This window comes from Melanaphis sacchari, unplaced genomic scaffold (genome assembly GCF_002803265.2).
Source record: "Melanaphis sacchari strain LSU unplaced genomic scaffold, SCAv2.0 Contig113_pilon_pilon, whole genome shotgun sequence".
Classification (NCBI taxonomy): domain Eukaryota; kingdom Metazoa; phylum Arthropoda; class Insecta; order Hemiptera; family Aphididae; genus Melanaphis; species Melanaphis sacchari.
Window position 1 is genome coordinate 384,746 of NW_020270439.1, and position 14,124 is coordinate 398,869.

At 31.9% G+C, this 14,124-nt stretch overlaps 1 protein-coding gene across 1 annotated transcript in view; it reads left to right on the plus strand.

Annotated features, from left to right (window-relative positions):
* The first annotated feature begins 290 nt into the window (after window positions 1-290).
* Window positions 291-14,124, plus strand: part of LOC112603898 (netrin unc-6-like) — a 71,313-nt gene continuing 57,479 nt past the window's right edge. The window contains exon 1 of the mRNA XM_025352710.1: window positions 291-2,115. Coding sequence (XP_025208495.1) covers window positions 843-2,115 — 1,273 coding nt within the window. The 5' untranslated portion in view covers window positions 291-842. The remainder of the gene's footprint in view (window positions 2,116-14,124) is intronic.

A 14,124-nucleotide genomic window follows, 5' to 3' on the forward strand; every position in this document is an offset into this window, starting at 1 on the left:
AAGACGAAGAAGAAGACGAAGACGAAGAAGAAGCGGCGTGAACACAGTGTCGCAGAGACAGAATCAGAAGCGAAATAAGGTGCCTATAACTGCATAGCAGATTTTGCCCGATTGCCAATATTTCACCTCTCCCGCCGGCCGCGCAACCGGCCGGCAGCAGCCCCACTACCCCACTACAGCGGACCGTTTTCCACCCGATTGGAGCGCACGAGTCCCGCTCCGCCCCGGCCGCGCGCGCCAGACGCGCGGCACCGTGTCTGCCGCCCGAGATCGCGGCAGTCAGTCAGTCTCCGGTCCCGTGTATCACCGTCGTGATCCGCGCGCGCAACGTGAACACAGCAGGACGACAGTTCGCTGTACACCCGCAGAGTGCATGTGCGTGCGTACAACGAGTGTTTCGAGCGTGTGCATCGCGATTTATACCGCCGCCGCTCATCGTGGTAATAACATTACGTATATACCTAACACGCGTACGCGTACGTCCAACTACTCTATACATCATTAAAAATACGTATACACCAACTACTTATAACCATACCGCGGCCACCCCGTGCGCGTGGGGAATGTACGGCTGGCGCTCGGCCAACTGCGCGTAAAAATACGTAAAATACAATTGATACAATATAATAATAATACGGGACAGCGCAGTATATAAGAACAATACATCGGACATAATATTATTGTTATCGGTTAAATGGCCTGCGCTTTTCGTACGTCTTCTCGCTGAACTATATTCGCGTAACCTTCGTCACACACTCGCGCGCGCTATAATATTATATATACCACCTACGTACCTACGTCGAACGGTGCGAACGAGAGGGACGAATAGAAATCGCATCGCCATGGTGTGCCGCCGCAGAAACGTCGACGAAGCCGTCGCGGCGTGCGCCCTCGTCGTCGTCGTCGTCGCGTCTTTGGCGATCGTCTCGCGGGCGCCCGTCGCCGCCTCCATCGCCGCAGATCAGTCGGACCCGGCCGACCCGTGCTACGACGGCGAACGGGCCCGCCGGTGCGTGCCCGACTTCGTCAACGCCGCGTACGGTGGTCACGTGGAGGCGACCAGCACGTGCGGCGTGAACGGCCCCGAACGGTACTGCGAGCTGGGCCCCACGTCCCAGGGCGTATGCCACACGTGCGACGACTCGCAGCCCAAGCGCCGTCACCCGGCCTCCCATCTGACCGACCCGAACAACCCGTACAACGCCACGTGCTGGCGGTCCGAGATGCTGTCCGCGCAACCGGTGGACCCGGCGTCCGCGCTGCCGCCGCCCGACAACGTGACGCTCACGCTGTCGCTGGGCAAGAAGTATGAGCTCACATACATCAACCTGCAGTTCTGCCCAAAGGCCGCCAAACCGGACTCGATAGCCGTGTACAAGAGCATGGACTACGGCAAGACGTGGCAACCGTTTCAGTTCTACTCGGGACAGTGCCGCAAGGTGTACGGCCGTCCCAACCGGGTCGTCATCACCAAGGCCAACGAGCAGGAAGCCCTCTGCACGGACTCGCACCGGTTCAACGGGGCCGGGTCGTCGGCGTCCCGGGTAGCGTTCAGCACGCTCGAGGGTCGGCCCAGCGCCATAGACTTCGACAACAGCCCCGTGCTTCAAGACTGGGTGACGGCCACAGACGTGAAGATAATATTCAACCGGTTGCACTTCCCGTCCGCGCCTCCGGACTCGGCCGCCGGCAGCACCACCACCAGCACTACCACCAGCACGGCCGCCGCCGCCAGCCTCGCCGCCGCCGAGATGGACTCGAAATTGGATTCGGACGAACCGCTCAAAGGCAACAAGACGGGCTCCGATTTACTGATGTTGAACCCGGACCAGGAGTTGCAGGGACACGAACCCGAGAAGACCACAGTTGTGCCGGTTACGACCGCGGCGTCGTCCGCCGGCCGCACGTACCATTATGCGGTGTCTGACTTGTCCGTGGGCGGCCGGTGCAAGTGCAACGGACACGCGTCCAAGTGCATACCGTCGGGTCCTGGGGGTACGCTGGTATGCGACTGTAAACACAACACTGCTGGACGAGACTGCGAACGGTGCAAGCCATTCCATTTCGACAGGCCCTGGGCCAGAGCTACTGTTCGCGATCCCAACGAATGTAAACGTAAGTGCCTTAGACCATTCGATCAATATTCGATATCTTAAATTTCGGTATACTTTTTAAGTGATATACATTTTGTGCCTACAATACGCCTAAGTCCGAAGTTGAATACAGATAAGATTACGTGTCTTTATTTTTTCAACTCCTTCCTATTTATCTCTGTAAATGTTAATTTTTCACAGTAAAAGATTGATGTTACACGTTATATACTTAAAAAACCTCATAGCCCGTATAAAAATGTGTCACTCTGATCAATTGTCTTTTGAACTCTTTTTCCATCTGCACAAAGTACATAATATTTTGTTTTCGTATGTTATAGAACGATTTTTTTTTTAGTATCCTAAGCCCTCGACGTTATAAATATATTGTATTCTAATTTTTGGAATTTTAAAGTAAATCCGATTTCGAAATACATTTATTTTCAAATATCCTTTTAAACATCTACATGCCACTATTTTATCAAGGTTTTACCAACCCCCGCAACACATTATACAATGATGTGAAACTAAGATAAATTCTAAATAAAGGTCGTAATGTCGTTCTAGAACCAAGAATCTGTGAATAATATCATGCATAGTTGACTAATTTCCATCCTGCATTAAAAGCTTACCTAACACTTAACTAGATTCATAATCTTTGGAAAGCCAGGCATGCATTTCGTGGTTCCGGAAAGGTCTTAAATATATGTACATAAGACTCGTTTCGCTTGAATTCCATTTTACATTTATGAATGACGAAAACGAATTGTACCCGTAGAAAACATTTTTATAGATCTATACTAAAAACGGCCACTATTTTTCTTTTAAGCTGACTAGTGGAAAATATCGTAGTTACTACTTGCGAGAAAAAAATATAAACCACATCAACGTTATAGTAATCTCGACCGTGGTCTATATTATACTTATATGGTATACTTAAGAACAGTAAACCACGATATTTTTAGTCAATATTTGGAAAACACGTTTCTCACTGGCGTTTTTCTTCGTGCATACGTCATGCAGTTCGATTTTTGGTCAAACCGTTCTTTCGTGTTGTCATTTGCGAGTACGTTTTAAGTAGTATAATAGGTACATATTACGAAATTCCAGTGAAACGAGTCTTATACGTTATGAGTACTGCAAGTCTTATAATATCCGGTCCTACAAAACGCTTCTCTCGTTTCCCCAGAGTTACAAGCTGAGAATGGCACGTCAAGGTAATAAGACAGAAAGATGTCTTACTGACTTATTACCATTAGATATATAATGTATCATTATGTCAGCTCGTGATATTATTCACTTAGTTCCTTGTATCCTTTTAGATGGATGATTATGTTGAACTCACATTTGGAAGTTGGGTTAACGCTTGATTGGCGTTACTTTGAATTAATTGTATTTATAATATGTATATATCTAAATACAAGATAAGCTTGATAGATCTGAATATTTTAAGTTAAACCTTAGTAATATAAATAAAGTTCCTACTTTTATAAATTCATACAACACATTTTTTTTTTAGATTATTATTATACATTAAAGTAGAATCTTTTCGTCTTTCAAGTATTCTTTGTGCCAATTTCAAATCATGATGAGGAAAATTTACCCAATATTTTTTTTTCAAACTAAAGTTTAGTAGTTACTTTATTATTATCGTATAAATTTAAAAAATATATTTTTTAAATACAAAAATATCAACAGATACTTGATTTAATATAGGATATTTGATTTAAAAATCAATTTATCCAAAATTTGACTTTTTATTATATTTTTTACTTTTACTCGCTTCCAGAAAGACACATTTATACCATTGTTGTTATAAGTCAAATGGGAAAAGTTTATTACCTATACATAATTTATATGCATACAAAGAATACACTTCTTAAATCCGTACAGCACACAATTTTGGGCTACTCTCTTTGTTAAGGGATTTACTTAAACATAGTAGCTGATAAACGAATATTGAACAGTTCATCGATTATTTTATTATATAATTAAAATTTAACGGGAATAAGTTTTAAAATAAACATACCTCTGTGGCTTAGTTATACGATAACTTCAGTACATGCAGTAAAATCTATATTTTTATATAAAACACCTCAATAATCATTAATTGTCCAATATTCTAAGTACTTAGGAATTTCTGTACATATTACCGTATTTTTTTGTTTACGTTAAGTTTATCAGTGAAGTTACATTATTATCAACCGTTTACGCCTACAACAGTAAATATACCTGCTACAATAATAATAATTTATTTTTATATAATAAGATATTATTATATTATATCAAAATCATTCGTAGTTGAGCGCAACGCAAAACATATATTACATATTTAGACCCGGTATCAATTAACCAATTATAGGTAATTAGGTACAATCAGGTGAACAGCATATTCGCGCAACACAGTACACATTTTTTTTGGCATTAAAGACATGGATTTTAGATAATGAAATTTTTTTTTAAAATACCTATGTTAGGTTGTAAAAAAAGAAAAGAAAATTCAACGAAAATAAATAGTTATTTACTATTTTTCAATAAATTAATAGTTATCAATACATTATTTAGATTATATAAAAATAATAAAATAAAAACAAATTCAATGTTTAGTATGAATGTAGTAACATTTTTTTTGTTTTTGATTAAAAAATAACCTAGGATTTTATGAAGAGTTAAATAATAATATTATTGTTTGACTGGTTTTATGTTAGATTAAATATATCATATAATATATTATAATATTACAAATAATAATTAAGTATTAAATTACATTACCTAAATTAAATTATATTACTGGACATTCGTATTCGATACACAATTATTATCGTTATAAATTATAAGTTTTATCTACACTAAGACTATGTTATGCTCAACATCTTAAACATTAGATTCATTTAATTTTATTGTAAATTTATTGTTTAATATTTATTTGTGAGTAGAAATACTGCAGTTGATATCATTTGAATAAGTATATTGAGATGTAAATAAGAAAGTAATAAAACAATTTTTCGTGGTCTGTGATTTTATACTACTCTGCAGACCTGCAGTATCCGTAACTAGTTAAACTTATCAGTTTGAATTAATTTAATTATAAGAATTCATGATTAAATTATGTTGAGTGTAGTAAGTTAAAAATTAGAATTGATAAAATCATGTTTGTATAATTATAACGTTTACGATGTATTTACATTTACTTGTCGTTTAAATTTTTAACGTAAAAAACTAATACTATATTAGCATGATGCTTAAAAAATAAAAATAATTTTATTTATTTTGTATTTTTATATTATTTTATTATTTTATTAATGTAGGTACACATAAAATATTATCAATTTTTGATCGTGCTTATAATATTTTGTTGTTAATATTGCAAGACACTATTACACCAATTGTTGTATTATATATTATTGTGATTATTGAACAATAATTATATAATAATGTATACAGTATACAGGTATAATCGATGCTTTTCAATGTTAAATATTCATAAGTAATAATTTGTATCATTATTTATAAACATTCTTTAACTCATGAATTATAAGATAATAAAACACATACTTAAAATGACACCTCTGTTCTGAAAAATTAATTTCATCTTGAAAAATAACCTGAAGGGTCGAACTGTATTTGTTAGAGAGATCAATAATAATTATGGTTATTAGATTCTTGACAGAGCCTTAGAAAGCGAAGATTACAAGTTAACAATGCACAATAGTAATTTTTTTTATTAATACTTAAAGGTTGTTATTTTTAAGCTGTTATGACTTGTATTTAGTTTTATAATAGTTTAACTTTTTAACGCGATTACAAAAATATACCATAAGTATTTATTGTATAATATATAAAATAATAAACATCGTATACTTATGACAATAATTATTATTAGATATATAGTTGTGCTAATCTGACAGTGATGTATATTAAATAACTATACTATCTAAGTATACATATTTATAAATATATATTTTATGACGCCATTGTCAGTATAAAAAAAAAAAGAGTGGAATGTTCGTCCTATACGCAAAAGGAAATATTAGTAGTTATAGACTTTACCTAGTTGTATTAAAACCACGACCGTAATAATATTACTGACCCCGATTTCGATAAGCTCTACTGCAGATCGTCAAATTGGCTAGTTCGGTCTATATATTATTTCGATTGTAATCGTTGAGTTTCATGCAATCGTAAACCGACTATCGTTGATATTTAACAATGGATGGATTGTTATTTCTCTCTCTTTTTGTCATTGACCCCCGCAAGCTATACAGCCGACGATTGTACCCCATGCTACAGGCGTACAGCATCACAAAAACGCAGACGGACATCAGATTAAAATCTGTTTTCGTGTTATTTTTTTCCCCATCTCCATCTCTCTCGCGTATACGCAAGCCGCAGCATACACTCACTATCCTCTTCCCATCTGGCCCAGGGTGTTTTGTGTATTATGTACTCCTCGTTTAGGAATCTCTTTATTTATGAATCGATTCCGGTCACGCTGGCCAGCGTGAACCGGTTGCATAGGTGAGAAATAACAGGGCCGTTTATTAACGATATGACGTCCGCACGTGCGTAGACTTTTCGATTTCTTCTCAATACAACAGCCATCTTCCAGGATATGTTTATTTCCATTTATCATATTATACGCAAAATAACTAGAAGTATGTGGTACTTTTTATTTATAAAAATGTTTTCTATTATTATAAGTGATAAAGTATATTTATTTTTTGGTTTAGTTTGTGCTTAAGTTTTTGAATATCAATGTAATCGAGGTATATTTAAAACGATAAAATCACTATTTATTGAAAACATCATTAATTTCAATGTTAAAAAGAAAATTTAAAAATTATGTGAATAATGAATAAAATGTAGTTTATATGATAGTCAAATTAATTACCTCGTAAATATTCCAGGATAAAATAAAATTGTTATTAGAATAATAGTAGTTTTGGCAGTCTGCGCTTATGTTGGCGTTTATGTCTTACTACTCATTATAACTCATGTCTCATATTATTATGTTACTATTTAGAATTACAAATTTATATTACTTTAGTAAATGATAAGCATGGAGTACTTGTTGACATCATTTTACAGTATACATAATACTTTTTATAAAAATACAATTATATTATTACATACTTGTAACCATTTGTAACTTCTTTTTTACTATTAATTTAGATACTAGCAGTATGCTAATAATTATGCTTTATTGAGATTTATTATAAAATAGTTCAGTAACGAATTATGATAAAAATTGAGTTATACTCATGACTTATAAATTAAAACAATCATGTACTTATTATTTTATTCTGGCTTGAAAAATTTTATTTTTGAGTTAGATAGAAGCTATAAATTTAAAATCGCTTAATTTTATACCGTATCTACAATTCATCACTTTATGCGGTGTTACATTCTCATGATATTTTAAAAATATAATGACATGTAAGTACGAGTTTATGACTCAGTCACTCAAACAAGTGAAGGGGATGATAATTATTTAGGTTCTCTGTAGGAATTTTGTTACTCGTCATAATGTTAGGTATAAATACATCACGTAGGTACCTAAACTACACAGTTGGCTTAATATAATTATTAGGGTCGGTAGTTTATGGCTTGGGGCTATTGAAACATGCATGTAGGTATGTCGGTATGTTCTAAACGTTATCTAGATATTCTATTTTTTCTGTTTTAATACACGTTTTTTTTTCAAAATATATTGATCTAAATCTTAAATGATAAATAAAGAATATTCGTCAGTTTTTACTATTTAAATACAAATGTACATTTTTTGGATTAAATTCATGGTTTGTGTAAATTTTTAATATTAAATTGCATTTATTAAGTAGTAATAGCAACTGTACATATGTTTTTGGTTGTCTATTCAATGTACTGGTAAAATTTATAAAGTATATATTTTTGGGTAGACTGAATTTTAAAATTAGTTGTTAAATATGTTAAATATTTTAGATATCTTATAATAAATTTATTGTAATGTTATAAATTTGATTTTTTTTATATTCCGATAATTATATTTCCTATTTGATTATTTTATAATACTAACATAAGCAGAATATATTTTGCGTATACCTAATAATAAAAATTGAAAATAATTTAATGTATATTTCTATGTTTTAATTAATTTAAATAAGGGAAATATAAACATATTCAATTTGACATTTTTATACTAAAATAGAAACACGGAAATCATTCTAAACAGCTGCTATATACTCGTAATATGCTTTTAAGTCACTAAACAACTGTTAAATATTTAATCTTGTAGTCAGAAAATACTTTATCGAAAAATGAAAAAGTCTTATTTAATATTAATGAAACATCTGTAATCTTATTTTCATTTAATAGATAGAATACATTTAACACTAAAATATCAATATTTTTTGTAAATAGAATAAGTTGGTAGTTAAGTTAAAAAAAAATTGTTTTTTTTTTTGTTTAGCTAAAGTAATAGAATAAATTGGGATTTATAAATCTGAGCATTGTGTGTCGTGACTGCCATCGTGTGAATATCGTGTTTGCAAAAACGGACTTGCTAATTTGCAAACAGGATCCTGTCCCCCAGTGAGTTTTTGCACTTATCTGGACGCCGCCAGACAGTTTTGTATGTATCCACAAGTTGACACTGCAAGCTGTATAAATCTCCGTACGCCTTTTCCCTTATTGAATACATCGTTGTAGTAGAACAAAATGACATGACACTATCCCCGTATGAAGAGATGAATGTTGTACTTGTTGTACGTTTAATGGGATTTAATTTTACATCAACTGTGTGTTTTGTTTATTTTTTTTATAAATGTTCATTAAAATATTTATCATATTTACATGCAATTATATTATTTTACATCGATGTTGAATATTAATAAAATCAAGTTATTCATTTATTAAATTATTATATGCCATATTATAATTATAATAATAATGAAGCTTGTTATAACGTCTGGGTTGGTTAATTGAGTTATCTACCTACTCAAATTAATTTTAAATTTTCTAATTATTTTTATTTATTCATTCTTTAATAAAAGTATTCTATAATTTATGATGTAAAATATTTATAAGAAATATACTGTATACATACATTTCAATAACAATTGTGAATTATACTAGTATCGCGTATTTTGAATTAAAAGTTTTATTTTGTTTGCCAAATAATTTTTTTTTTTTTTATATGGTTTTATTCTATAAAGTAACCCTTTAATGAAAAATGATCAGGATTATCCTGAGTATTGTTAATGTGCGATGAAATGTTATACAAATTATCATAATAGGTGCCACTGCACAGACTAGAGACCACTCCCATTTCAATTTTCTCAATTACTCAACCGAAACGTACGGTATATTGATGATAGGCGATTTTTGTCAGTTGTGTCAATATAGCTGCATTTAACGTAGGAGTGTTAAGTTAGGTATTCAGGTGGAATTTATCAGATCTAATACAAATAAATACCATGACTTTAAAAAAAATATCCTATTTTTGCATCTATAGAATCTATAGCTGATATTAGATTATACATATCTGTATATTTATACCCTGTTAAACAAACTTATAACCGTGGTGCTGCATAATCAAATATATTTTAATATTTAACACGCGTTCCGAACACGTATTGAACTGCTATTATGTTATTTAATGCATCATGGTATAGTTTAATACAGTTTAATAAATGTAAAGTAGGTACAGGTAGTGCGTGTAAGCATATAAGCTATGAGTAATTCAATTGCAATACTGTTGATTAATTTAAAATGTTTACAGCGACCGGCAAATTTAATATTCCTTTAGAAATGTTGTTTATATAGGTATACGTATAGGTAATACGTATGAAGCAAAATCGCAAGGTTGTCAAAACAATTTTATCAATGAATACCATAAATATCATATATTATGAATTATTATACATACGGTGAAATAATATATAGTCGCCTGGAACGTGTTGGGAATTCGAAACATTCTATCCGAGATTGAACTCATCCAGATTAGTTCATTTACGTGACATTTTCGAGACCCAAGTACCTTCGTGGTGTGCGTCGCCTTCGCTATAATATTATGTATACACGTCGAGATGCAATTCATATTATTCTTCCCCGGGCTTCGTCCACACGCATAATAATAATAATAATAATAATAATAACAAAACGATATCGTATTATTTCGTTATTGTATCATTCGTCGCCTCCAGAGGATTTCCGCCAGACGCTACCAGACGTATCTCGCGCGCGCGTTTTCCGAGAGCACCTTAATAATTTCGACGACTATACCCGCTGCTGCACAGCAACCGCATGCGTGGTTCGCCCATATAATACATCATTGTACAGCACATGTGTTTCACAACTCTGTGGCCGGCGGCCGTGGCGGCGCAGGGGCGGAAACGGTTTATTTTTGACCTCTCTGTGTATATTATTATAATTTATTATATTGTATACCTATACATATATAATATAAATATATGTATAATAAACGTCGTCTGCCGGGTAAAAACGAATGATTAAATAAAACGCGAGCTTAGGATTTTTGTCAAAACACGCGTGTAAAGCGCGGGGTCGTTTTGTCTAGCTAGCTGTTTATCGTTATTGCAGCCCGTTTGACCGTAATTAATAGCGACGTGCGTGAATCGCTCTAATAAAACTGTTAACGTACGCCGCCCGTTAAGTACCGCCGCCGCCGCCGCCGTCCGCTGTCGTGTGTGACAATCGCTACAACAGTTGTGGTGGTGCACAGCGTTTTGTTGGCAAGAGGTAATGTCACAGTCGCGCCGGCCGACGGGTGTATAACGCACGTATATATTATAAAAATGAGCCGTTTGTGTAGTAATAATAATAATAATAATAATAATAATAGTATAAAAATTTCTACACACGTTTTTTATTGCGTTGGCTCGACGACAAAAAGATTTTTTTTTACTATTTTATTTTTTTTTGTTTTTTTTTTCTCAAAAAACCAGAATGTAATCTGACGCGTCAATCGTAACTTTGACCGCGATCGACATCACTAGCTGAATCACAAATTTAACGCTTTTGATCGACAAGTCTTTTTATTTTTTTTCCATCTTTGCAATCTAAATATGTGTTACGTTAATTATTAAAATATTACATTATACCTAGTAAATATACGAAATTCGATTTTGCATAATATTTCAAATAGTTAAAATAATGATGAAAAAGTTAAAATTTAGATGTTTATATAGCTTACAAACTATAATTGTATAAGTCATTAATACGTTAATCAAATTTAGATATTGAATTAATTTTTTTTTTATAATATTAGTCGAGTAAGTTTTAAGAAACTATTGTGAGGTAGTCACAATGTAATATTGGCTAAAATCACGACTGGAAGAATAATACATAGGTTTATCATTTAGAAAATAATAAATCCATTATATTTAACTGTTAAGTACACTTGTTTTGTTCAATACTTATATATTTTTTAATCAAACAGAAATGTTCGTAGAAATTATTCCTTTTTTTTAGAAACACATATTAATGAATAATGATCTATTAGGTTTTAATAAATAACATTCGGTTATCTCGTTTCCTTTGTAGGTACTTACATAATAATAAATGGATGAATAGTATCGGACTATTGCCGGTATTTACTCGACTCCATTTTATCATGTAGATACTTATACAATTAGAAACTAACTCTAAAACTAAAAAAATATTTTAATAAATATGATTTTGTATAATAAACGATTAATTCATTATCTTACTAGGTTTTTTTTTTCAATATAAATATTTTTATTTTTGTAAAGGTTCATTTGGTTGTAGTAATAAATTATTGTTTTTAACTTGTTCGTTTTCTATGTTTCTATAGTTTATTATTTTATTTTGTTAAGTATCTTTTAATTCTACTAATAAAATACCTATTCCTATTCATTTTAATTGACGGCTAATAACACTTTTCATGCATATTAATTTTATTTTTTTTTAAGAATATATATTTTTTTGTAATTCAACTTCATATAATATTTCTAAGTTTAATTAACTTTTTTTTAAATGATAGCTCTTACGAGTTTAGACACATGTGGTGATATCTTAAATACTTCTCACAGACACAATACTCTGCGATTTATCATGTTTGTTTTACTTAACAGGTACAGACTTATGACATTTTTATACATGATATAGAAATCACTAACAAGCTGTATTTAATTAATACAAAACTGTATTTTGGACTTGCGTGACCTAAACAAACATAAATTGACAGTCGTAATATAATTTAAAGTTTTAATTGTGCCTATTTCTATTTTAGTGTCGTGAAATTTAATCCAAGAAAACCAATCATAAACTAACTATAAAGTGAATAAAATATACAGCACTCTATACGTTTATAATTTATGAACCGGTATTTTTTAAATTTATAATTCACACCTACGGGCTGTCAAGAAGACCAAAAGACTTACTTGGATCCGAATCATGTATATACATCTCGTTTACTACTCTGATACGTTTGAGGCGCCAATTCTACAATAATATTTTTTTTTCGTTTGTCGGTGAACTCCTCTCTCTCTATTGATGCTTAAAAATTATATGAGATTCAAAATTAAGAAAAGAAGTCGAAAATATGTTTATCCATTATAATATAATAGTTTTAAACCTGTCTTACACGCACCAGTGATCAACAAGGCTAAACTTTTTTTGTGATTTAGATAATTTAATCAAAACCCCTATCCTGGGTCAAAGATGATACTATAATGATACAAAATTGATATTGATACATAAAATGTTTATAATAATAATTATACATTTGTAATAAATATTAATATTAAAAACACATTTATTTTTTCTTTGATTCATCTATTAAAACTATTTTTGTTTGCATTTTTTATAAACTCTGAATTAAAAATATGAAAATTGTATGAAGTATTGTATTTTGTAAATAATTTACTTATATTTTTTAAGTTTGAACACTTTTCTACATATTTTTACAAATATATCAAGTACCTAGTTAGTAATTATTAATAGAAGAATTTCAAGAAATACGAGTTATTACAACAAATTAAAAGTTAAAGTAATTATTAATGTTGTTGTCAAATAATAAAAATGTTGAACCTTAATTTTTGATTTAATAGTACGTCAATTTTGTTTCCAATAATAAAAGTATTAAATGAATTCATAGAGCGGCTGATGTCGAGCATTTATCTTATTTCCCTTACCTTAAGACAATATAAGGGTGACTAATGTATTATGATATTAAGTTTGAAAGCAATAATAAATCATCGCTTATTATATTGAAAATATCATCTCGAAAGTCAATAAATGAATCTTTAAACTACTTATTTACCAATTATGACATTAGATTCCATTTCCAATCAATATAATATATCAACATTCAACGGCCTGATATTTTGTAGTTTTAAAACTTTCTTTATTATAAATTTATTTATTGCTTGAATAATTTGTTTTATACTTCTTTTTAAATGTTATATGATTTATAAGACTTATGTATAAAAATTACCAATGATTCTTAGAATGATGTTAAAATACATATATAATTATGGATGAATTTATTCTGTTTCTACAATATGAAATCTGAAAAATAAATATTTTTGTTAAAGAAACTTTAAAGTCGAGAAAATTATCTGAATAAAAAATGAACAAGCAATGTTTTGAGTTGCACTTCAGTTTTCCGACTGTTTAATTAAACCGGGAAAAAGTTCCGTCGTATAAGCTTGTATGAGATTGTATACTTCTATATAATCATGATTATTATAAAAATAAAAAATAAATAAGAAAATTGTTAGGAATTAGTTGTAAAATATTTAAATATTTATATGTACATAATCTGTCTTAAAGGAATTGGTTTTACATTTCAACATAATTCTTAAATGAATCTAAACAGTTTGCTTACTAATTTATGATATAATTTTATCGTTCCCGACGAAAAGTTAATAATATTATGTTAATTTTATTGAAAACTTGATAATACAATTATTTATGTCAGAATGAATTTTAATATAAATAATTCTCAGTCATAACATTAACATTTTATGTATAAAAATCGTGACGTGCGTACAATTATAATTAAGAAGTT